This window comes from Tamandua tetradactyla, chromosome 2, assembly GCF_023851605.1.
Source record: "Tamandua tetradactyla isolate mTamTet1 chromosome 2, mTamTet1.pri, whole genome shotgun sequence".
In the NCBI taxonomy this organism is placed as follows: Eukaryota; Metazoa; Chordata; class Mammalia; order Pilosa; family Myrmecophagidae; genus Tamandua; species Tamandua tetradactyla.
Genome location: NC_135328.1, coordinates 207,528,969 through 207,555,033, shown reverse-complemented (window position 1 = coordinate 207,555,033; position 26,065 = coordinate 207,528,969). Strand labels below are relative to the sequence as shown.

Genomic DNA, 26,065 nt, shown 5'->3' with positions numbered 1-26,065 from the left:
TCTCACGAATCTGACAACCCCCCACCCCGCGACTGCCACCTTCATGCACTTGAACTTGGTGGCAGACTCCAAAGGGGGCTCCCTGCCTCCCTTCCTCTCTTGTTCCCTCTCAATCTTTCTCTCTTTCTCCTCTCCTCCCCTGTCCCTCTCTCTCTCCTTCTCTTCTCCTATGTCTCTGTTCTCTCTTCCCCTCCTTCTCTCTCTTTCTATCTCCCTCTCCCTGTCTCCCTCCCTTCCTCCTCTTCTCTCCCCCTTTCCCTACCCACCCACCCCAACTCTTACTCTTACTCCACCCGCCCCCCAGCCTGTTTCCACCGAGCCTCTCTCTCTCCTTTCCGGACCTGCCATGTTGTATGATCTTGCTTATATGAAATACCCAGTAGAACCAAATTTCATAGGGACAGATAATAGATTACAGTTTATCAGGGACCCAGGGCATGGTGGAAGGGGTGGGAAGAAGGAGCTATTGCTTGCTGGGTGCAGAATTCCTATTTGAGGTGATGACAAAGTTGGGGTAACAGATATTGGTGATGGTAGCACAGTATTGCGAATGCAATTAGAAATATTCAATTGTATTTTTGAAAGTGGTTAAAATGGGAAATTATGAGTTGTATTCTTGTTATTAAAATAAGTTTTTTAAAGAAGGAGGAGGAGGGGGAGAAGAAGCAGTTGGAGAAAGAAGAGTTCCTTTGTCCCCTGTAGGGGGACCAGAAAGGCAGCAGCCACTTCCCAGAGGCAGACCCCGAGGGCTATGCCCAGCAGCTGTGGGGATATAAAGGAGTCCTTCAGTTCGAAGGGAGTTTTCCTGGAGGAGGAGACGCTAGCCCTGGGCCTTAAACCCACCAGGAGATTAAAAAAGAAGGAACAGCCTTGGCAAAGGTGTGAAACCAGACAGCATGTTTGGGAACGGCCAGGGGTCCACGGAGGCCCTGGGGAGATGGGGCAGGAGAGATGAAGAGGGTCCAGGGCCTTGAAGGACCTTGGGTGACACACAAAGGGACAGCAGAAGGTAGGTGCTAGGGAGCCATGGAAGGTTTCAGAGTTGGGAAAGGTCATGCCTGTGATTAGGGGCTGGGGACGTTACTGGCCAGAGAAAGTGTGGGTCTGGGAAGGATGACCGGGGCCAAGGGGAGGAAAGCTTGAGAGGTGCTTTAAAGTGAGCCTGCAAACCAGAGTATGTCCAAAGGAGAGGACCGGGATGGTGGTCAAAATCAGGTTCTGAGAGTAACTGGGGACCTTTAGGTGAAAAGGGAAATGACCCAAGGAGAACACAGTAGCTCTATCCCATCAAAATTTCCCCGTGAGCCCAAATTCTGGCTTCCCCACTGAAGAGCTGGATGACCTTGGACAAGTTAATTAGCACTTCTGGGCTTCAGGTTCCTCCTCCGTAGAACTGGGAGGCTTTGGGGAACAAGTGGCAGAAATCCCAACTCAAACTATCTTAAGCCATAATGGACATAAATTGACTCACGAAATTGAAGATTACAGAGGTAGGGCTGTCTTAAGGAAAGATTCATTAGCTCAAAAAGGGGTCCAAGAACTCAGCTTTTCCATCTTTCCACTTTGCCTTCTACAAGGTCCAGCTTTCCCTAGGCCAACTTCTCTACGACCCCACCGGTAGCTCACGGGTCTTCAGCCTTTCTAGTTCTAGAGAAAGACTCTCTGTCCCAGCGAAGTCCTGAGAGTCCCTCTGATTGGACTAACCAAGGTCATGTGTCCACCTCTGAGCCAATCACTGTAGCTAAGGGTAGGCCATGTGCTGATAGGCTTGGCCAGATCACCTGCTCCACACCTGGAGCCAGGAGGTAGCGTCACTTCCGTTCAGACAACAGGGGCTGCAGGGTAGGGGAGAGGATGCCGGGAGGCGCCGACACACGGTAGGTGCTCCGTGAAAGGCAGTTACTCATTTTGTTGTCCCGTCGGAGACGCCACCATGGGAAAGAGGTTTTAGATTTAATTTGTGGCCCTCAACATAAAACTAGGGTCCCCACACAGACATTCCAGGAAGTCAGGTTTTTATTCAATCTAAAGAAGAATTTCTAATAACCAGAGTTGTCCTCAATGAGCCTCCTGTCAGTGGAGGCAAACAAGGAAGGACTAAAAGCCCAGCTGTCAGGACTGCTGTAGAAGGACTTGGGGTGCAAATGTGTCCTCAAGTCAGTGGGCGTCCAGGATTCTCTTCTCTAATGGTGGTCCACAAGGCAGAGCCAGGAAATTGAGACCATTATCTCTTTAAGTACAAACAAAACATTAAACCAAGTTGTAGGAAGCATGCAAGAAATGGGAATTAAGAGCTTAAAACTCCTAGAGCCTCTGACAGCCTTGTCCCGAGGTGGATGGGACACAGCCGCATCCGGGAAGCAGCCGTTCTAAGTGGCTCCCTGACAGCGCAGGCCTTCCTTCCCCCACACCTGTATCCCTGCTCCTCCCACCGCCCCACCTCCACCCGCTCAACTCTCCCTGTCCTGTAAGGCTCTTTCCGAAGGCCAGCTGCCCTCAAAATCTTTTCCAGTCACCTCCCTAAAGTCTGAAACCCCTCCCCACACTGTGGTCCCTTGTTTGGGACCCTGAACCATGCCCTGTCACCACCTTTGTACCATCTTCCCAGGCAGGGTCATCCGGGTGCTACCGAATACCCAGCAGTAGTTCCGAATGCCAATTCTATGGGCTCAGACCAGCCATGTGACTCTGGGCGAGTCCCATAACCTCTGGGAGTCCCCTTTGCCCCCATCTGTAAAATGAGGATCACGATGGTACCTAACAGAGTTTTGTGAGGAATGAAAGTATCAAGTGGTAAAGCTCTTAGCAAGGGGCCTGGCGAGAAATGTTAGCTGCCTTCTCACAATGATCCAGTGGCGTGGTAAGTAGCAATATTTGTACCCTGTTTCCAGATGCCCCTTGACACCCAGGAATAAGGGAATAGATTAAACGATGCCATAATTTGGTGGCAGAGGAGAAGGTGAGGGGTTGCACCACTGGGTGAATATCCCCAGAACACCCGGTCCTGGGAAGAGGCGTGGTGAAGAGACTCAGGTACATCCAGGAGCAAAGTGGCCCCCAAACGTGAAGGCCGTTCCCCCAGATCCCACTTAGGCTGAGATCCATCAGCCACCACCTTGAAGCTCGAAAGAGGTAAATTCAGGAAGAGGAGGAGACAGCCCTGCCCTCCCAGTTGCATGTAAGCTCATGGATGTTGCTTCTGCCAGCGTTGGCGCTGGCCACACAATAAAAGCCCCCCTGCCCCCCCACACACACACTGGGGAAGAGCTGAGAAGGTCATGGTGCATGTGACTGCAGGAGTGGGTTCCTCTCTCTCTGTCTGAGTGCAGTGAAAACCATGGAGGCTCTGAAACCCACCTGCAAGCTGTGTGCCCCTGAGCCGGTCACTCGACCTCTCTGGGCAGCAGCTTGGAGGCCTCGGCACTGAAGAGCTCTGGCTCCCTGGTGGACAGGAGAACAGCCAGGACTAGCATATGGGCTGTTCCAAAGGGCTGGTGTCAACAGAGGCGGCGGCAGAGTAGCAGCAAACACTTGACTCTGGAGCCTCAAGAAGCCCAAGCACCCCCAAGGTGACACCCAGAATTTGGGGGGAGGCAACATTCTGAGGCAGGGTAATTTCCCCCCGGAAATTTCCTATGGGCAAGCACACGTACTTTAGACATTTGGGTGTAAAAAGGAAGCACAAACTTATTTTGTCCCTGAGGTTCCGGAAACACATGGATTTGCAACAGTTGGCATTTAAATTGACCACCTCCTATAGGCACTTCACACTTGATCCTTGAATGTCCCTGAAAAGCAGACGTTGTCTCCATTTTGGAGGTGGGAAAATACAGGCTCAGAGACAACAAATCATTGGCACAACACGGCTGGAAGGGGCAATGCCGGGATTGAAACAGGCCTTTCTGGTGCCACAGCCCATTGTCTTTCTCAGGGGGCCTCTGAAAACATGAAGGACATTCATTCATTTCACCCAAGTGAGGTTTATTCATAAGCCTTTTTGAAGTACCCACTGTGTCCAGCCTTTACTTAGAAATGAAATAGAAAGCTGGGTCTGAGCTCTGGGGGAATCTGGGAGATGAGAAGCCTACACCTGCGGCAGCCAGCGAGCAATGCCGGCCCAGCTTCCGAGCTCACACCAACCAGTAGGCCCCACCTTCCCGCACCAACCTGAGTCCAGAGTACCAGGAGCTGCCCTGAAGGCCCCTGAGCTGGAAACTGCAGATACCCACTGTGACCACCAGATGGCAGATGTAGGCTAAATTAGACTTTGTCCTTGGAAACCGATATAGGTCACCTTGGGTCATTTCCTGGGATGGGGTGACAGTGCCTGGCAAGGGCAACAGCTCAAAGAGAAGAAACAAAGTGTGGGTGTTTTTAGGTGTCCATTGCTAAGTGGGTAACAATGGCCAGGATGCTGAGACCTTCTAAGAAATGCCAAATTAGACCAGGGTCAGGTGGTAATAGTCAGACATCCCCTTGGAGTTGAACAAGCAAGCTCTCCAGGCTCCATCCCCCAAAGCTGAGGCTGTCTGACACTCCGGTGAGCAGGGCTAGTCCCTCCTCATGGTGTAGCCCTGGCCCATGCCATCGAAGTAGGCTGGCGTGCTGCACTGCAAGATCATGTGGCATTTGGGGCTGAAGAAGCCCAAGCTGATGGTCAGGAGGCTGAGCACAGTGACTGAGAGGCCCTGACCAACCCCCGGAAGACAGACACAAAGGTGCGGAGGGAGATGGAGGAGACGAAGTAGAAGGTCATGTTGAGGGTGATGAACTTGGCTTTGTGGTAGTTGGTGGCAGCTCCTTGCCCACGCAGGCAAAGCTGAAGCCCACCAAGTCTAGTTCACATCAGGTCCAAGGTGGTCTTGAACAGCAGCCAGCACAGTAGCTGGTTGCAAGAGAGAATCACAATCTTGGGGTCATCACGGTCAGTGTGGGTGGTGGGGACAATGGTCATAACTAGCACATTGCCTGCCACGGTGACCACTTTGAGCACTGTGATGAGCACCACAAAGACATAGGGCCCGTGGTAGCAGACCCAGTAGCTGTAGGCCTGGGGGAGGAGGCTGGCCATCTTGAAGATGCAGACAACCTGGAACGAGCTCAGGGTGATACAAGATATATAGATGTATATAAGCAGAGAGAGAAGAGGGCTTGAAGGCGGAAGCGGGTGAGGGTGGGTTGCCCCATGTGTCAGCATCAGGAAGCACCTAGACCCCCCCAGCCAAGTGAACCATGGGTGTCTGGACGTGCCTCCAGAAGACAACCAGGATGATCAGGTCATCCAGGGCAGCCAGCGCGATCACAAAGATGGTGGGCATCTTATGCCATTTGAGGAAGACCAGCTGCCACTTGAAGCAAAATGTGTCATTCCTTTGGGACCACTCATAATTCAGGCAGGGCTGGCCATCAAATTCACCTACAAAAGCTCATAGCAACTCCCATCAGCTGAACCCAGCTTCCATGAACCCACATCCTCCGTGCCCTGCACTGGGCCAGGCCTCCAGGGTGTAGAGAGACCTAAGGACAACTCTTGCAGTGACAGCCAACATCCACTAAGCCCTGGACATGCAGTGGCTCATCAAATCCTCGCAGCAGCCCCATTTCACAGATGAGGATACCAAGGCTCAGCAAGGTTAAGTAATCTGTCCAAAGTCACAAGGCCAGTGAGTTACAGAGGCAGGACTTGAGCCAAGTTCTTTTTAACTCAGAGCCTAACTATCTCTCCCTTCCAAGACCTTACCCTTTCTGTGGGAGAGACATTCAGCCATTTATTTGAATAATTCATTCAACAAAATTTTTTTTGAGCACCATTCACTATGATACGCACCAGGGGTGGGAGACCGCAGAAAGACAGAGAGAACCCAACCTTGCCTTCTGGGGGCTCCCAACCAATTGGGAAAGGAAGGCTAGAAAAATCATTCAACGGACTTTTGTGGAGCACTTACTCTGTGCTCTGCTGGGAACGTAGTCAGGGCTTTTGTTGCTACAGGTCTTCATCCACTGCATTTACAGGTCAGCAAAATCATGAAAAGCAATTTTTGAGCCCCGATTCTGAACTACGCTAAACACTACTGTGGACAAAGAGATGACGTTGTCCCCATTTTCCTGGAGTTATTATTCCATAGAGGGAGATGTGAATTCTTCTAATCAAGAAAGTAATTGAACTTCACTAACTGGTCAACTGTTATCAGCTGTGAACTATATTAAGCACTTGGGAGGCCAAAGAGAAAAATGAGAAAATGTCCCTGTTGGCCAGAAACTTTCCTTCTATTGGGAAAGCCATTGGTTCATTCATTCATTCACCATCCAGTGAATATTTCCTTGCTCGCCATCCCTGGGTCCTGGGTTATGTGTTTGTGGAGTGGGGATAAGTTGCAGCTTCTGCCCTTGGAGAATGTTGTCCCTTCTCCCTTCGTCATCCAGGCTGTATTGAGGATTTTGCTCTATGCCAGGTATTGGGAAATATAAAAGGAATTAGATGTGGTCTCTGGCCTTTGGACACTTATGTCCCCTGTGGGAGACCCAGAACAGGGCAGGGTGGAATGGGCACTGTGCATTGTACCTAGTTGGCTGAGGAAGGAGCCAGGGAGGCAGTCATGGTACTCGAAGCAGAAGGGATGGAGGCCTCTTCTGCCCAGCCTGACAGTTCTTGGAACACATGGGCAAGGGGACCTGGGGAAGGAGGGCAAGGAACTGAGCCCTGTTTTTTCGTACTCTGGGCAGCCTCCTGCTCTCCCCACCTGGTAGGAGGCTCAAGGAAGGGACGCCTGGCCCCTGCCTGGGGAGTGGGAAAAGGAGTTGTCATTAGAGCCTTGGTTTTGCCTGCCCAAGACCTCATCGGCCTGCCTCTAGTATCAGCACCCAACTGTTGAGAAGGAGACTTTCTGAGGTTTCTGAGAGGTCCGAGCATAACCCTGGGGCTTTGGGAAGCCATCTTGTCTCCCTAGGGGGAGAACACGCACAAGGAAGTAGCTGAGACATGGAAGGAATGAGACCCAGATCCAGTGAAGCCTCACTGTCTACCCATGGCGTTTTCAATGACTTGCGGCAGTAGATTAACTTTCTGTTTACATCACTTTCTGTCATATGCAAGCCAGAGTCCTAACAAACACAACCTTCATGGAGGGCCAGGGGGTTTTCAGGTGAGCAGGGTGGGTACACGGTGACCATGTCTATTGTGTTCACTGTGATATTTCCAGATCCTAGAAGAGTGCCAAGCATGGAGGAGGCATGACCACTAGGGGGGCATTTCAAGAGTTCCCATGAGAAGGACCAAAGGCCCAGGCCAAGCAGCCACAGTAGGACCACTCAGCCCCAGAAGCCCTCTATTCCTGCCTCTCAGAGGTTTTCTGTCTCCATGTTCTGTTCTCTAGTCTCTCTTGTACATGGCTGTCAGATGATTTTTCCAAAGGTCTTGCTCTCCTCCTAGGGAAAGACTTAGGGAATCTCCATCTGTCAAAATTAGAAGTCTGGTCCCCTGCCAAGCGTTTCAGGTTCTCCCTGGTCTTCTTTGCCTCCCATATGACCACACACATGTACAGCCATGAGCACACCAAAAACATGTACATACACTCACACATGCGTGCACGCAACACACATGCATACACGTGCACACATCCCTAGCTTCTCCTGACCTGCTTACCCCACCCCTCTCTCCCTATGTGTCTACTCCTCACTTCTAAACTCTTATCTTCACAGTCCCTGAGTAATCAAATTAATCCTACCTCTTGCCCTTGAAATCTCACCCTCCAATTCATTCATTCATTCATTCAAAGTCATTGGGCTGTGCTTTCTTCAACAGCACATATACTAAAATTGGAATAAAACAGAAAAAAACCTATTGAACACATACTGATGTCAGGCCCTGGTAATGTAGCAGTGAACTACTCTCATGGAATTAGTGTTTTCATGGGAGAAGAGAGACAATAAACATATAAATATATACTATGATACATGGGAAAAACATCATGGACAAAAAATAAAGCCCCATGGAGAGAGGACCCTGTGGTCATCCGAAGTCACCACACGTGCAGGCTGTGAAGGATCACCTCGTGAAGCAGTCTGTTCTGGGCAGAGGGACAGCAAGTGCAAAGGCCTCGAGGTGGGGGAGACTTGGCATAGGAGAAGGACAGCAAGGAGGCCATGTGTGGCTTGAGCAGAATGAACAGGAAGAATGGTAGATCCATTCAAAGGCATAGAGTCAAAATACTCTGGTGTCTATTTCGAGTGGCAGATTCTGAGCAGAGGAGTAACAGAATCTGACTTCATTTTAACAAGGTTGCCCTGTTTTCTGTGTTTAGTACAGACTGTGAGGGGCAAGGACAGAAACAGGAGACCAGGCAGGATGTGAGAAATGATGGTGGCTCCCACTAAAGAGGTAACTGTGGAGGAGGTGAGAAGAGACCAGATTCTGAAGGTAAACCCTCAAAGTTGGCTGCGGGGTTGGATGAGAAGCCTGAGGGAGGAAGGAGCCAAAAGCAATGCTAATGTTTTTGGCCTGAGCAATTTGAAGAACTGTGTTACCCTTCCCTAAGACAGGGAAAGTCTTGGGGGAGCAGGTTTGAGTTGGCAGGTGTTACGTGAAGTCCAGTCTGAAGATGTAAATTTGGGAGTTGTAAACATATAGATGATATTTAAATCTGTGTAGACAGAGACAAGAACAATTCCGGTGACTGAGCCCTGACACTCTCTCCAGTGTTTAATGTTTAGGCAGACGAGGAGGAACCAGGAATGGAGACTGTTTTGTTTTGCTAAAGCTACCAGAATGCAGTATACCAGAAATGGAACAGCTTTTAAAAAGGGAGTACATTAAATTGCAAGTTTACAGTTTTAAGGCTATAAAAATGTCCAAACTAAGGCATCCAGGGAAAGATCCTTGAGCCAGGAAAGGGTTAATAACATTCAGTGTTTCTCGGTCAGTTGGAAAGGTACATGGTAACGTCTGCTACTTTCCCTCCTGGCTTTCTTCAAACAGCATAAATATCAAATATATGCAGATATTCTTTCTGCATCTCCAGAGGTCTCTGCTGTGTGGGTTCTGAAGCTTTTTCCAAAATAGTTCCTTCTTAAAGACCTCCAATAAGCAACCCCACCTTGAATGGGTTGAGACACATCTCCGTAGAAACCACCTAATCAAAAGGCCCCACTTACAATTGAGTGGGTCACATCTCCATGGAAACAAGAATCAAAAAGATCCCACCCAGCAATATTGAATCAGGTTTAAAGAACATGGATTTTCTGGGGTATGCAACACTTTCAAATTGGCATAGAGACCTTGAAGGGGTAGTCAGGGATGTAGGACAATTGAGAGAGAGAGAGAAAGAATGGCCCAGAATCTAAGTAAAGATATTGCTTCCACAGATTGTGCAATGGGCCTGATTGTAAAAATTCTAAAATGGATAGCACAGTGCTACCTATAATACAATAATGTTAGAACACTGAATGAAGCTGAATGTGAGAATGATAAAGGGAGGAGGCCTGGGGGCACAAATGAAATCAGAAGGAAAGATATACGATAAAGACTGAGATGGTATAATCTAGGAATGCCTAGAATATATAATGATAGTGACTAAATGTACAAATTTAAAAATGTTTTTGCATGAGGAAGAACAAGGGGATGTCAGTAATGCAGGGTGTTGAAAATAGATGATAATTAATATTTTAAAACTTTAACTTGTGTGTGAGACTAAAGCAAAAAATACTTGGCACAAAATTTAATTTTGACTAGTGCATTTCCTAATATAACTTATGTGGACAGCTTAATTGAACACCATAAGTACATGAAACCTTGAATAGGGCATGATATTTTGTAGGTTCGTCCAAAATGATGCCTCGATAAATCCCAGAAGGATTTGAACAGTGAATAAAAAAGTATTTGCAAAGTCCTCTTGGGGGAATAGTGAGAAAGGGGAGAAATTCAACTTCCCCAAATGGAGAATTCTTGATATTCTTACAAGCAGTGGGGACAACCAAAGCAATAGGCTGAGCCCCCAATCTTGGGGTTTGTTCATATGAAACTTAACCCTGTGAAGGATAGGCTAAGCCTACTTAAAATTAGGCCTAAGAGTCACCCCCAAGAGAACCTCTTTTGTTGCTCAGTTGTGGCATCTGTCTCTCAGCCAACACAACAAGTAAACTCACCACCCTCCCCCTGTCTACGTGGGACATGACCCCCAGGGGTGCGGACCTTCCTGGCAACTTGGGACAGGAATCCTAGAATGAGCTGGGACTCAGCACCAAGGTATTGAGAAAACCTTCTCGACCAAAAGGGGGAAGAAAGAAATGAGACAAAATAAAGTGTCAGTGGCTGAGAGATTCCAAACAGAGTCGTGAGGTTATCCTGGAGGTTATTCTTACGTATTAAATAGATATCACCCTGCTGGTTAAGCATAACAGAGAGGCTGAAGGCAACTGCCTGAAAATATAGAGCTGTGTTCCAGTAGCCATGTTTCTTGAGGATGATTGTATAATGATAAAGCTTTTGCAGTGTAACTGTGTGACTGTGAAAACCTTGTGTCTGATGCTTCTTTTATCTACCTTATGGACAGATGGGTAAAACATATGGATTAAAAATAAATAAAAATGGGGGAACAAATGTTAAAATAAATTTAGTAGTTGAAATACTAGTGATCAATGAAAGGGAGGGGTAAGGGGTATGGTATGTATGAACTTTTTTCTGTTTTCTTTTGATTTCTTTTTCTGGATTGATCCAAATATTCTAAGAAATGATCATGGTGATGGATATACAACTATGTGATGATAAAAATAAATAAATAAATAAAATTTTAAAAATATATATTGCTTCCAAAAAGAGGAGGCAGTGAGCTGTGTCAAATGTTGTTCATGGATTGACTTTGGTGATGACCATTGGCTGAGCCATGGGGAGACACTGAGGATCTTGACAAAAGCAACTTTAGAGCAGTAGTGTAGATAAAAGCCTCTCTGGAGGGCATTGAAGAGAGAGGGTGGAGACTTCTACCTTGAGGTGGCAGATTGAACACTCATCTTTTTTTAAAATATTTTAATTGAGAGATCTTCATGCTCCATACAGCCCATACAAAATATATTATCAATGGCTCACAATATCATATCACCATGATCATTTTTAGAATATTTGCATCCCTCCAGAAAAAGAAAGAAAAAAGAAAAACCCACCGCATCCCACATCCCTTACCCCCACCTCACTGACCACTAGCATTGCACTCCACCCAATTTTTTATACCCCTTGCCCCCCCCACCCCATATTAATTTGTTAAATGCTGCCAGAATGCAATATACCAGCATCAGAATGGCTTTTTCAAAGGGAATTTATTGAGTTACAAGTTTATAGTTCTAAGGTCATAAAAATGCCCAAACTAAGGCATCCAAAGAAAGATACTTCGCTTGAGAAATGTCTGTCCCGTGGAAAGGCACCTGCTGGTCCTGATTCCTGGTTCCTTTGCTTCCAGATTCTGAAGCCTGTGGTTTCCTCTCTGTCTGTGGGCCTTTGCTTAGCTCCTCCAGAACACAACTCTGGGTTAGGGCTTGCTTAACATCTCATGGGAAGGCACATGACTACATCTGCTGGGTTCTGTGTCTCCAAACGTTCCTGTCTAAGCACCTTTGTCGGCACTCCAAGCATCTCCAAATGTCTGCATCTCTGTCAGCTCTGAAACAACTGTTCTCTGAGAGTCTGCATCTGAGGTTTCTCAAAAAATTTCCCCTTTTAAAGGACTCCAGTAAACTAATCAAGATCCACCTTGAATGGGCAGAGTCACATCTCCATCTACTCAAAAGGCCACACCCACAATTCCGTGTGTCACATCTCCATGGAAGCAGTCCACCAAAAGGACACACCCACAATTCCGTGTGTCACATCTCCATGGAAGCAGTCCACCAAAAGGACACACCCACAATTCCGTGTGTCACATCTCCATGGAAGCAGTCCACCAAAAGGACACACCCACAATTCCGTGTGTCACATCTCCATGGAAGCAGTCCACCAAAAGGACACACCCACAATTCCGTGTGTCACATCTCCATGGAAGCAGTCCACCAAAAGGCCACACCCACAATTCCGTGTGTCACATCTCCATGGAAGCAGTCCACCAAAAGGACACACCCACAGTTGAGTGAATCAATCTCCATGAAAACAATCCAAGCAAAGGTTTCCACCCTAAACAATAGGTATGGCCCCACAAGATTGGATCAGGATTAAAACATGGCTTTGCTGGGGGACGTAGTAGTTCCAAACCAGCATACCCCACTATTATTTTTTTTACTTATCTGTCCATAGCCTGGATAAAGGGAGTGTCAGCCACAAGGTTTTCATAACCACATGGTGACACTGTAAAAGCTATAGTTATTCAATCATTTTTAAGACTGACGGTTACTGGAATACAGTTCAACAATTTCAGGTATTTCCTTCTAGCCTTCTAATATACTAAAACCTAAAAAGGGATATCTCTATAATGCATAAGGATAACTTCTTAACTCTATTTAAAATCTCTCTGCCTCTAAAGCTGTATTTTGTCTCATTTCTCTCTTTACCCTTTTGGTCAAGAAGGCTTTCTCAGTCCCATTATGTGGAGTGCCTTGTTCATCCCTCCCACATTGCCAGGGAGATTTACACCCCTAGGAGTCATGTTCCACGTGGGCGTGACGGGAGTGAGTTCACCTGCTAACTTGGCTTCAAGAATCCATAGCTGAGCAACAAAAGAGGTTCTCTGGGGGTGTCTCTTAGGCATAATCATGAATTTTCTTGTCTTCTCCTTTGCAAAAAATGTTTCATAGGGGCGAGTCCCAAGATTTAGGGCTTAACCTATTGAATTGGTTGTCCCCACTGCTTGCAGGACTATCAGGAATTCCCCAGATGGGGAAGTTGAATATTTCATCCTTTCTCCCAGTTCCCCAAGGGGACTTTGCAAATACTTTTTTATTCTCTGCCCAAATTACTCTGGGATATATTGGGACTCATACCAACCTGTACAAACGAACAAGATCTCATGCCTTATTCAAGATTCCATGTAATCATGATGTCCAAATAAACTGACCATAAAAGTTAAATTAGATAATGTGCTACCCAAATGTAAATTTTGTACAAAATAAACATCCTTCCTTTGGTCTCACACGGTTGAGGTTTTAAAATATAGACCATATCGTCCTTTATCCAATATTTTGATTTGCCTTAGTCCCATTCACATCAGCTTCATTCATATCTTTGGTTGAAGTCTGATCACTTTTTCAACTTCTTTAACAGTTGATGTATGGAGTAATGCTGACTTTCATTGCTCCAGTGCTCTAACTCAGAGTCTCAGGTGAAACATAAATATCCAAAGTTTCAGGGAACAACCAGGTTATATACAAATAGCTCAGTATTTCAGAATTTAGAAATAACACTCACAACTCCTGAATATGTGTGACTATTGTAAGACCTTACAATCTTGGAACCTTTGCAATAGGTCCCAACCTGTTAACCCATGCTCTCGACTTCAATTCTCCAAGTTTGCATATTAAAGTTAGTCCAGATGAGTGAGGCATGATAATATTTGTCTTTCTGTTGTTTTCTGTTTTCTGATAATATTTGTTTTTCTGTTTCTGTTTCTGTTTCTGTCTTAGGTTAGAGAGATGAAACCAGGACACAGATATTTGGAGATATAGAAGGAAATACCACAAGAGATGCCAGAACCTGAAAGATCCCTTTGAAACCAGAACCCAGGAGAGAAGGATAGCAGATGCCACCATGTGCCTTCCCATGTGACAGAGGAACCTCAGACATGGTTGGCCTTTCTTGAGTGAAAGTATCCTCTTGTTGATGCCTTAATTGGACATTTTCATGGCCTTAGAATTGTAACTTAATAAATCCACTTTATAAAAGCCCATCCATTTCTAGTATATTGCATCCCTCCACCTTTAGCAAACCAAAACACTGGCCAAGATAGTCATTCATCCTGGGAGGAATTTCAAGGATTAGCATTACCACCTAAGATCTAAAAGATGCAGGTATGGTCATCTCCATCATATGCTCATTTAATTCACCCAAATGGCTCCTGCTAAAACCAGAGGAAGCATGAGAGATGAGATGAACCACCATTAAGTTTACCAAGTGGCTGCTGTGTTAGCTATGGTATCTTTACTAGAGTAGAACGACATAATCTCTTGCACTTGTTGATTTGGTGAATGTATTCTTTTCAATCCCCATGAATAAGAAGTATTGAAAACAGTTCATGTTTACATGAGAGGGACCACAGTACACAGTTGCTGTCTTGGGAAGTGACGTCAATGAAAAGAGCAGAGCAACAACCCCTGAAAAGTCTCTTCTCCATAAAAACAACAAGAAAACTGGCAAAAATGGTCAATTTCAATTTTCTCAGAACTCTTGAAATTACCCAAATGTTTTCAGCCACCTGGGGATTATTTATTCAGGAAAAGTAGCTGGCTCTCAGTAAGACAGTAAGATTTGTGGCATTTTAGCTTCCCTTTTTACCACCCCCTCACTCCTATAATGAAGCTTTGGAACACAATTGAAGTGAAGACTGGACCCCGGCAGCCACTGGAAGAGGCAGAACAGAGTTGGAGTGCCTTCAAAGGCTCATTCTTCATTGTCATTATTTGACCTGTCTGGAAATTGGGGTGAAGTGTGTGTGTGTGTGTGTGTGTGTGTGTGTGTGTGTGTGTGTGTGTGTGTGTGTGTACCCGCACATAGAGGGTGATTATCAAAGGAGAGTGGTGAAGTTTCTTTGAGAACTTTTTATATTCCTGGATCCCCTTCCCCTCTCCAAAAGGCTGGGTCTCCATCCCACCCCACGCCAGCAGAATTCCAGTTTACTATCTAAAAGGGGCAAAACAAAGGCTCCCTCGATATACAGATGACAGATCCAGTTGAAGGCATAGCTACTGCACCAGGAGCATAGGTATTAATAACAGGATGGAGACTGAATGCTGTGAACAAAGACCCTCCACCTCGGACTAGTTGTGTGGCCTTAGACAGGTCCTGCTATCCCCTGCAGTTTCCTACTCCAAAAAATGGGGAGAATAGTTCCACCTGTCCCATAGAAAAGCATGGGGCCTGGCACACATGTTCAGCAAATGTTATTTACTAGAGGCCCATGATCCCTTCTTCCGGGGGTACTGGGAAGCCCTGAACTTCCACTGTCCTCAGTCAATGGGGGAAGTACAGGAACCCAGACATTACATCTGCACATAGAGATCCACCAGCTATCAATAGTGAGCCTCTGGGTGCCCTCCTCAGTAAAAGGAGCTTTTACCACTCTAGATGAGCTCCAATGCCCTGCCCCTGGGCCCTGCTCACCCATCACCCCTCTGAAGGCTAGCCAGGAGATGGAGGAGAGGTCTTTCAGCTGCTGGTGGGTGGGGTGGTCGAAGGTGAAGCTCTGGAAAGAGTTCTGGCTCAGGTCCCATTGCCACCGGACGATCTCCAGGCCCGTGGATAGATCCCCTTGGTGGTTGAAGAAGATTTAGTGGCCTAGGAGGGTGAAGTTGACCTTCCAGATCTCCCAAAGTAGCGGAAGTGCCAGAGAGAAGGGAAGCAGGGCTGGCATCAGACCTGGGAGAAATTCTCCATTCCACTAGCCTCAGTTTCCACACCCACAATATGAACAACAAGTCTTCTAGACAATGTTGCAGCTTGGGAGGCTGCGGCTGAGAGCTCTTTCTCTGGAACCAGACGCAAGCCGACCTATGAACAGATCAGCTGGATCTGAGATGCCCCAGGGATGGACAAAGGTGGAGAGAAAGGTGTGGGGAAAAGTGCGTGTGGGTGGGGAACAGGTGCAAATGAGCCTGGCTGTGGCCCTACTCTGCAGTAAAATAAGAGCATTTGACCAGAAGATTTTGAGACGTCGTCACAACTCTGACCCTCTATGGTTCCAATAACCTTATCAACATTTTCACTTGGACAGCCACAGTCCCTCAAATTTGCCAGACTGGATTCACCCAGCCTCCTCCTACTCTGAACTCCCCATAGCCCCCCATGAGCAGCGTATCCGCCCTGCCACCATCTCTGAGAATCATGATCACCCCCTCTGCCACCCTGCCTGCCTCCCCTCTCCATCTATGCTGCCCCTGCCCCACTGTGTCACCACCCCCTGCCTCTGGGACCATCACAAAACTTTGGAAAAGGGGTCGAGTCAGCCTGGCCTCTGGGTGGGTGACTGTCACCACTTTTGAACCTGCTTCATGTTTACATGGGAGAGCAACAATGCAGTGATAGCATCTATTCACAGGGTGTTTAGGGATGAATGACAATTCATGTACAGTGCAGGACACATACGTGATCCACCAGCTGTCAAAATCATTCATTCGTCAATTAGTATTCTACCTGAGGGTTGGCTCTGACCAGACCCAGTGCTGCAGCTTGGGACACAGCAGTGAGTAGGATTGACAAGTTTTCTAATTTCACAGGCTTACGCTGGGGGGAAGGAGAGAGAGGGAAATAGACAATAAGAAAGTAAATAAACAGACTTAACAACTTGAAATAAGGGCTGTGGCAAAAATAAATAGGAGCAAAGTGACATGACCCAGCATGGGGGATGAAGGGAAAAGTGCCACATAGTTTTGCACGGGAGGATCCAGTTAAGGCACTGCGGAGGGATGGCTGGAGGCCAGCCCACCCTCGGCTCACCAGGCCATGTGATTGGTGCAGGGCTGTGTCCACCTGAACCAAAGGGCATCTTGGTCTTATGTGTCTGCACAGACAGTTTCCAGTTCACACAAAGACACTGGTCATGTCAGCAGAGGCCCTGCAGGAAGTCTACATGGGCTGGGCTGGGCTTCCTGCCTCTTCTCTCTCCACTCATCCATCCTTAACCCCAAATTGGCTTGTTGGGCATCTCAAAACGTCATCTCAGTGCTCTGCTGGGGACTTTCTGTGGCCCGCTTCTGCTTCCAGATCAAAGCCGCACCTCCTTTATCCAGTTCTTAATGGGCTTCAGCTCCCCTTCAGCTCCCCTTCAGCTCCCCTAGCCCCCTGCTCTTTCTGGCCACGGTCATACAGCCTGGCCCCAACTCTGCCACTCTCCTCTGGGGATGCCCAGTGCCTGCCATCCCCCTCTACCTAAGTGTTGCCTTTCCTGACCCCCCTACTCACCCACTCAGCTGCACTTAGAGACGATCTTACTGGCTGCCCTGGCCTCCTCCTGGGGTGGGGTTCCTGCAGATTCAGCTCTGGTTCTCCCACAGCACCAAACAGGGCCTGGCACTGTAGGTGCTCAAGAAACGGGATTGGGTACCCTGGCTGCTGTGATCAGTGCCCTTTGACCTCCACTGCTGGGAGAAGGTGGGGGCAGAGGGCTTCCCATCACGACTCCTGCTATCGCAGGAGCGTGAAGTGGGAAAGCCACAGTGGAACGGGCCTGTCTTGGGTTCCCAGCTGCAATGGGCTGAATTGTGACCCCCCCCCCCAAAAAAAAAGATTTGTTGACGTCCTAAACCCCAAGACCTCAGAATGTGGCCTTAATTGGAAATAGAGTCGTTACGGATGGAATGGGTTAAGAGGACGCCTTACTGGACTAGGGTGGGCCCTCTACCTGCTAAGACTTGTCCTTAAAAGAAAAGGAAAACAGGCCCAGGGCCACGCAACCAGAGGGGCAGAGACTGATGTGCTGCAGCTGCGAGCCAAGGGGTGCCCAGACCGCCCGCAGGCCGCCAGCAGCCAGAGGAGACCAAGGCGGGGGCTTCTCCACATGGGTTTCAGAAGGAGCCAGTCCTTAGAGAGCCTGAGTTCAGACCTTTATAATTCTAAGTCACTGGGTTTCTGGTGCTTTGTTCCAACAGCCGTAGAAAACTAAGGCAAAAGTCATGCTCTGCTCCTTAATGCCGAGCGGTCAAGGGCGAGTCCCTCTGGCCCGGGTCCCGCAGCTTCCCTACGCAGAGATTGTCAACCTCATTGAAAGGCCATGAGCTTGCTATGCTGTTTCCTGAGCATGTGCTGCTTCCCTCCTGCACCCAAAAACAGGGAAGGCCCCTTGATAATTGTGGATAATATTAAGTAGCAGGAAAAAAAAACATATATTAAGTAGTAGGATGCATAGCAAAATACAGTATTTTACCAGCTGGCACCAAAATTGCTTTTAAAGAATAACTGATTTTTTAAGTGCTTAAGTTTAAGGTTAGGCTCTGAGGTTATGGGATGGTGAAATAGAGATAAATAGAGAGAAGGTAGGTGAGGGATTTTTTTCAGGGCTAACTCAATCGCTCTGTTTAATAAGTGGGCAGGTAAATTTGGGGAGTGGGGAGATCTAGAAAAGGGCAGAAGGGGAAAATAAGGAGGAGCCGTGGGCAAGATTTGGGGAGCAGCTGAGTTATGTGTGAGGTCAGCACAGACTGAAGAAGCCAAGGGACTGTTTACGAGGAGAGCTGTCTAATATCAAAGCATTCATGTATGTCTCTGCTATACGTCTCCTCCACTTCTCTGGAACCTCAGTAAAATCTTTTACACCCCCAAAGGCTTCGTGTGAGTTGGGTGTGTATATGCATGTGGGTGTGTGTGTTTGAACCAAGAAGAGAAATTCCCGATCTGAGTCGAGGCGGTGCGGAACTGGGCCAGTGGGCTGGGGGCAAGGAGGAGACCCAGAAAGCTGAAGCCAGACCTCAGCATCGGATGGGCAGTAGCTCCGCCCTAGGCCCTAAGCCCAGAAGAAATGGTGAGGGGAACAGGACTCCCACCACCTTGGGGTGTCCTTCAAGTGGCTTTCACCTGGAATCTCTAAAGACGTGGACTGTGATGCTTAAACTAAGGAAAAAAGGAATTTTGTTTTAACACTAAGACCTTGGGTTCTATGAGTAAGGGATGGAGGTGGGGAGTGGGATCCCCTGTCTTCTCACACCCATTTACCTAGAAACCACTGCAGGAGGGTGGGGGCTAGAGCAGAGCAGAGGGGCACCCTGCCATCTCCATGGCAGCCCGGGAGCTGGGGCCTGCTCTGAGGGGCGGTGGTTTTCGGCAGGCTGCTCCTCACCTGCCAGGGGTAGACCCAGCCCGAGAGGCCCCCTGCAGGGCGTGGGCCACGGTGGGCCAAGTAAACGTTGCAGACCGTGTGCTCTCCGGGGAGCAGGAGAATGACCTTGAAGGACTCAGTGAAGTCCAAGCAGGTGGCACAGTCGTGGTTGCAAGTGGGCTGCAGGCTGGCCCCACTGGATGCCGGTGGCCTGGCCCAGGCACGGCACATGTGGAACTCGCTGAAGCTTGGGGTGGCCCCCCAGCAGGTGGTGAAGCCTAAAAAAAGGTGCCAGTTTGTGCAGCTTGATGAGGTTGTGCCACATGGAATCGATGGCCCGGGACTCAGAAATGAGCCACACAGAGCCGCGCCTTGTGGAAGCTGTGCAGGGCCATGTCTGGGGAGAGCACGACCTCCACGCACACCCAGCGTTGCTGCAACTTGACCATGGTGACTGCCAGGCATGCATGCCGGGCGGCATCTTGGCCAGGTCAGACCAGGGCACCAGCAGCACCTCCTAGAAGGCGAGGCCAATGCCCGGGCCGGTCGTTCGCTGAGCAGGAGGCCGTCCTTGCGGCCGTGGCGGTCGCTGCACACCAGCCTGGCGGTCCGGCCCCGGCCAGGGTCCCGCAGCAGCAGCACCGGGGCCTCCACCTGGGGCTCGACACCCGGCCCCGTGCCCTGACGGCACCATAGGTGATCCCCCACGGGGAGGGACCGCTGGCCTTAGTGAGGACACACCGTGCACCAGGACCCCGCGAGACCCGCCGTCCTCTCCTTGGTGACATTTGGGGAGCACAGTGTGTGCCACACCCTGGGGTAGGTGGGTTACTCCATCAGCAACAGGGTCTTCGTTGTTCTTATTTAGAACCTGTTGTCCCAGACCATGCACCGCCCCCCCCAAAAAAAAGACCAAGAACCTACTGTGTGCCAGGCCCTGCGTGCGGTGCTTTGCAGCAGCAGCACCATTGTGATAACGCTTATGGAGCACCTACTGTGCACATGCCTTGAGCTGCTTGCTCCACGTCAGCATCATCACCGTCATCAGCCTGGTAACACTGCACCTGGGCAAGGTGCTTCGGTTCACCATCAGCCTCCTGCTCATTACCTAGCAAGACTCGCTGAGCACCTACTGGATGCCACATACTGGACCAAGTGCTTTGCCTTGTGGCCATCACCACATAATATTTATTGAGCACCTGCTGTGTGCTGGAACCTGAACTAGATGATTTGGGTATTATCATCACAGTCATCATCAGAGTAACATTTAGTGAGCACCTATTGTGTGCTGGGCCCTGGGCTAGGTTCTTTAAAGATTAATAGTAATAAAATAATAATATTGTACTAAAATGTATTGAGTATGACCTCTGTGTCAGGCCCTGGGTTAGATGCTTTTACGGTAGTAGCATCTAGGAACACTTATTGAGCACCTAACTGTGTGCCCGGCCCTTGGCTAGTACTCAACACAGTAATAGTGGTGAGACCAAGGAGGACAATGGCGGTGATGATATGTATTGAGCACTTATTGTGTGCCAGATCTAGAGCTTGGTGATTTACAACACCATCATTGAGATCAGCCTTGTAGTGACATTTCTTGAGCATCTAGTGGGTGCCAGGCCCTTGATTAAGTAATTTACATCATGGTGATTGCTTTTGTTTGCTACAGCTGCTGTAATGCAATATACCAGACATGGAATGACTTTTATAAAGGGAATTTATTAAGTTGCAAGTTCACAATTCTAAGGCCATAGAAATGTCCAAACTAAGTAATCCAGGGAAAGATACCTTGACTCAAGAAAGGCCCATGGGTCCTGAACACCTCTGTCAGCTGGGAAGGCATGTGACTGGCATCTGCTGGGCTCTTTGGTTTCTCATTTCAAACAGCTTTCCCTAGGATGTTTTCTTTCTTCATCCCCAAATGTCTGTCTGTGTAAGCTCTGAAGCTTTTTCCAAAATGGTTTCTTCTTAAAGGACCCTAGTAAGTGACCCATCTTGAATGGGTGGAGCCACGTCTCCATGGAAACCACCTAATCAACAGGCCCCACCCACAATTGGGTGGGTCACATCTCCATGGAAACAACTTAGTCAAAAAGATCCCACCCAAAAACTGATTGTTTTCCAATCAGCACAGTGATGATGCTATTTATTGAGCACCTGCCGTGTGTCCCTGAGCCTCATGCTTTCCTCCTCACCATCCCCCATGGCAGGCTCATCATCTGAGTCACAAATTTTTTCCCTTAGTCCCCGGGACTCCACACTCTCCTGGTTTTCTCCCTAACTCCCTGCTCCACCTCCTATGCTGGTTCCTTCTCTTCTCTGCAGCTCCTTAACCCTGAAGAACCCCAGGACTGAGGCCTTGTCTCTTCCCCACCCACCCTCTCTTCCTTGATGATTTCATCCCATCTCCTGGCTTTAAATAATATTTCCATGCTGACAACTCTTAGTAGAGTTGGAAGTACTCCAGACTCATATTTCCAACCTGCCTGACATCTTTGATTTAATGTATCTGACTTGTTCCACCCACAACCTTCCCCATCTTGGGTGATGCCTAGTCCATCCTTCTGGTTGGACTCTCTCTCACACATATGCCACATTAGCAAATCCAAATGCTCTACCTTCAAAACGTGCCTCTCCAGTGCTCCCAGCTCCTTACTCCATTCCAGGCCAAGCCACCTTCATCCCCAGCCCAAATGACCACATCACCCTCCCACCCTTACACCTCACAGTTGATTCCTCCTGTGGCAGCCTGGGCGACTCTAACAATGCGCACAGTGTCATGTCCCTCCTCGACTCACATCCTCCCAACAGCTCCTAATGTCACTCAGGAGAAACCAGAGTCCTTCAGCTGTCCCTATGGGGCCTCCAAGTTCTATCTGCCCCAGGCCTCACCTCTCTGACCTCCTCTCCTCCTGCTGTCCTCCTGGTCCCAGTTCTGCTCACTCAGTCCCACAGATACACCAGGTGCCTCCCACCTTTGTACTTGCTGCCCTCTCTTCTTGGAATGCTCTCCTCCTAGAAACCCACATGGCTCCCTCATTCTTTCACCTCCCTCGAGTCTCTGCCCTACCATCAGTGACAGTCACCTGGCCATCCTGCTTAAAACTGCACCCTCCCCTCTTCCCACTCCAGCCTGACCACCAACACTCTCAATCCCCCTTTCCCTAGCTTTTTCTTTTTTCTATTGCACATCTCACCTCCTATTTATTTATGTTCGTTCTCTGTCTCTCCCCCCCAGGAGATAAGCGCCAGGAGGGCAGGGAATTTTTTTTTTTTTTTTGCTCCCTGCTATATCCCCAGAGAAAACCGTGCCTGGCATATAGTTGGTGCTCAATAAATATTTCTTAAATGAATGAAAGAGTTCAATCCTGAACTAGATGCTTCACCTAAAATATGAACATCAGTGAAACACCTAATCAGTGTCAGGCCCTGTACCCATTACTTTATATAATAAAAACAATAGTGGCAATGACAATGTAACTCCCTGCTGTGTGCCACAGCCTGTGCCAGCTGCTTTTATTGGAAATACATTCTATGTCAGTTTGGATTAGGCACTTGCAATCCTGGTGATGATAGTTACAATAGTAATAGCAACAGCATGTTTTGAGGACCTACTAGGTGGCAGACCCTGTACACAGCAACCTTACATGAAAATATTCAGCATTTTATGAGTTTCCAATCTTGTGCAAAAAGCTTTGCATAATAACAGGAACATTATTGACCACCTGTGTATGCTAGGAACGCTTATGTAGCTGGAACACTGCTTCAGACAGTCCTGGCATGTTACTCTCATTATCCCACCTACAGGTGGGGAAACTGAGACTCAGTTAAGGGATTTACCCAACGCCTCACAGTAGCCAAGACTCAGAGTCACATTGCATATCCACGTCTGTCTGTCTCCAGCACTTGAGTTCTTAACCAAATAGACCAGGCTGCCTTCCCAGGATGGGGCAGGAAGTCTAGGTGGTAGTACCAGTGGAAGTGATAGAGATGGTGGTGATAGTGGTGGTGATTGTGGCACTGTGGAGGTGGTGATGGTGATGGAGGTGGTGCCGACGGTCATGAAGATGATGGTGGTGAGCTCTTAACCAATAGACCAGGCTGCCCTCCCAGGATGAAGCAAGAAGACCAGGAATTAGAATGGATGTCCTGACCCTTCCTCTGCTGAGGGTCACAATCATCCCTGACAACGTGTTGGTACCATCATCAGTACCCCACTCATGCCTCTCAAGCCAGCATGTAATCTTTCCCCAACATCATATAAATGTGTGTTTTTTATAATCAACCCTCATCATCTTTTGTACTCTCTTTTCTTTCTCCCTCTCTCCAAGAATACCTTTATTCCCTCTCCACAAGGTCTCAGGCTGGCTCCAGTCGCCTGATCTTCATGCTTGCATGAAGTTGGCCTACATAGCCCCTAAGAGATGTTGCCATCCCATGGAACTCACAGGAGGCCAGAAGAAATCCCCTCCAGTCCTGGAATCACCCCTACCCACCTGTGATGGTTGGGTTCATGTGTCATCTTGGCCAGGTGAAGGTGCCCGGTAGTCTGGTCAAGCAAGCACTGGCCTGTTGTTGCTAGGACATTTTGTAGACTTGAATCATCAATGAGTTGATTGCATCTACAGCTAATTGCATCTACAGTCAACTAAGGGGATTGTCTTCCACAATGAGAAATGTTTAATTCAATCAACTGAAAGCTGTTAAGGGAGAGATGATGACATCAGCAGTTAGAAAAGAAAAGTTTCATCTCTACTTCACCCAGCTAGACTCTCCTGAAGAATTCATCAAAAACCTTCATCGGAATTTGCCAGCTTGCAGCCTGCCCTATGGAATTTGGACTCGTGCATCCCCACAGTTGTGAGACACTTTTATAAATCTCATATTTACAGATATCTCCAGTTGGTTCTGTTTCCCTAGAGGACCCTGACAAATACACCACCCAACCACAGCCCTCAGAAAATGCAAACCTTCCCCTCCAGTCTTGAGCCAAATAGAATGGAGCCAGAAAATCTGCTAAAGAAAAATTACACTCTGCTTCCCAAGGGCATAACACCTGGATTCTAGACTAGGCTTTGACATGGACCCACCGGCAGCATCCCAACTGCCACGAGAGCCAGGGGTGGTCTTGGTGGTTTCTAAGAACCCTCTGGGCTCTGACATCCGGTAACAAAGAGACCTGACAATGGGATAACCAACGTTCCATATTTTAGAACACGATTACCAATGATTTTGGTGACATGGACTCTGGGGGGGCCTCCCTGGGGGGCAGTGGGGTGGATCCCAGGATGGAGGGGTTGGCCATGTGTCAGGCATGTTCTAATCCCTCAGCCCTGGCCTGGCCCTAAGGACCACAGGGCCAGCCCCGGTTTCCCACCCCACCCCCACCGCCATGCCCAGCCTCACACTGGAGACCCACTCCTTGCATTTGGGCATCTGCAGATAGTTAAGGTGGTGATGCCCTTTTTGTTGGCATGGAGAGTGAAGGAGCCACCCAGGAGTGCTCCAAGCTCTCAGCCACCTGAGAGGGCCTGCAGCAGGAGCCTGGCCTGGGACCCATGGCTGCGAAGAAGGATTCCCAGGAGGTGGCCCTGCCTCACTGGAGAGCTGGCGACTCAGACACCATGGGATTTGCACGTTTACGTAGTGACGGTCCTGCCACGGGGACAGGGAAAGCACCTGGGCCAGGGGGGGATGCTTGAGGGCCTGGGGGTGGGGGTGGGGTTAGGATGGGGTGGGGGATGGATCCGGCCTGCGTGGTCCAGGAGAACCCCATTGGAAGAAGAGCCCTGCGAGCTTGGGCAAACCCCTTGCCTTCTGCCCTTTGATTGAGGACAGGTCTCATCCCCCAGACGTTTCAAACATTTTGGGAGTGAGGAAAGAGGTGGGTGCTCACCTCAGGAGACATAGGAGGGTTGCTAAAAGAGCCCAAGCTTTAGATTACTGCCTCTGGCGTGTGATCATATATATATGGCACCTGACTCATAGAAGCTGCTCAAAAAGCAGTAGCCTTTGTCGTTTAGAACCTTTGGTGAATGCTTGAGACAAACCAGGCAACTTGCTGCATGCTTGTCATCCATCATCTTGGTTAATGCTCACCAGAGCTGGTACTCTTACCAACCCCATTACAAAGATGAAGAAACTGAGGCACAGAGAACTTAAGCTATTTGCCCTAGGTTGCATAGCTAAGGGGTAAGGCTGGAGTTCAAACCCCATTGTCTGATGCCAGGGCTCAGCTCTTAACCTCCATGCCGTATTACATTGCCAGGTTATTGCCTTTGATCAGCAGCAGCAGCAAAGGGAACGGGGACAGGGGTCGGAGTCTTGCCCCCCCCCGAAGGCTGCCATCTGTTATTCCGACAGCCCACCCACTGGGTGCCCGACCTTGGGCTCAGTGCTGAGGGGAAGCAGTGTGGACAAAAAGGAAAGTGTAAAATCAGGAAGTTGGATGGAGAGAGACCACCACTGTGAATTCAGGATCCATTTGATTAGAAACCCCTTTTCATGCGATGCTGTTTTGCCCTTCCCAGGTCTAGCAGGAGTTTAGGGGAACTGCTTTCATGCTCGGATTGAATGGGTCTGTCACAGGCAAGTCGACAGCTGCTGGGTTCTGGGGTTGGGGTGGGAGGTGGCTCCAAGGTACAAACAGGTGATTGAAAACCCAATATTCGCCCCTGCCTACCCCACTCCCCATGCCTCAGACAAGCCCTGCTCCTCCTTCCTGTTGCAGTCTGAACATGCCTCCACCAAGAAACCCTCCGTCCCCACCCCCCAATTCATGACTTTCTTTCCTGCTCTGACCCTCCTGTGTCTTCACGTGGCGCCTGCTAGCAGCCTTCCATCCTGACTGCTTCCTGCTGATGTGTGTGTCTACACTCGAGGAAACTTGAGGAGAGCTCTGTTTGCTGTGTGAGCATGGATAGGTTACTTAACCTCTCTGAGCCTTTTTCCTCCCCACTGAGATAGGGATAATAATACCAGACTTACGGGATTGGTGTGGGGATTAAATAAAATGGCACGTGCCAACTACAAGGTGCAGGACAGACCTTAGAGAAGGGTGAGTTTGCCAAAGTGTGAGATTTGCCCTTCTGTAATGAAATGAACTGCCACAGGGCGGGGAAGGGCCCCACGGG

General features: G+C 48.7%; 1 protein-coding gene across 1 annotated transcript; it reads right to left on the bottom strand.

Moving 5' to 3' along the window:
• Positions 1-4,550: 4,550 nt before the first annotated feature.
• Positions 4,551-25,182, bottom strand: TAS1R2 (taste 1 receptor member 2). The gene is given in 14 exon segments (XM_077130683.1): positions 4,551-4,690; positions 4,693-5,218; positions 5,220-5,425; positions 6,563-6,627; positions 6,629-6,672; positions 14,143-14,160; positions 15,312-15,544; positions 18,833-19,223; positions 19,225-19,316; positions 19,433-19,616; positions 24,321-24,388; positions 24,391-24,444; positions 24,533-24,638; positions 25,177-25,182. Coding segments are annotated over 14 exon segments (2,133 nt in total).
• Between the last annotated feature and the right edge of the window lie 883 nt (positions 25,183-26,065).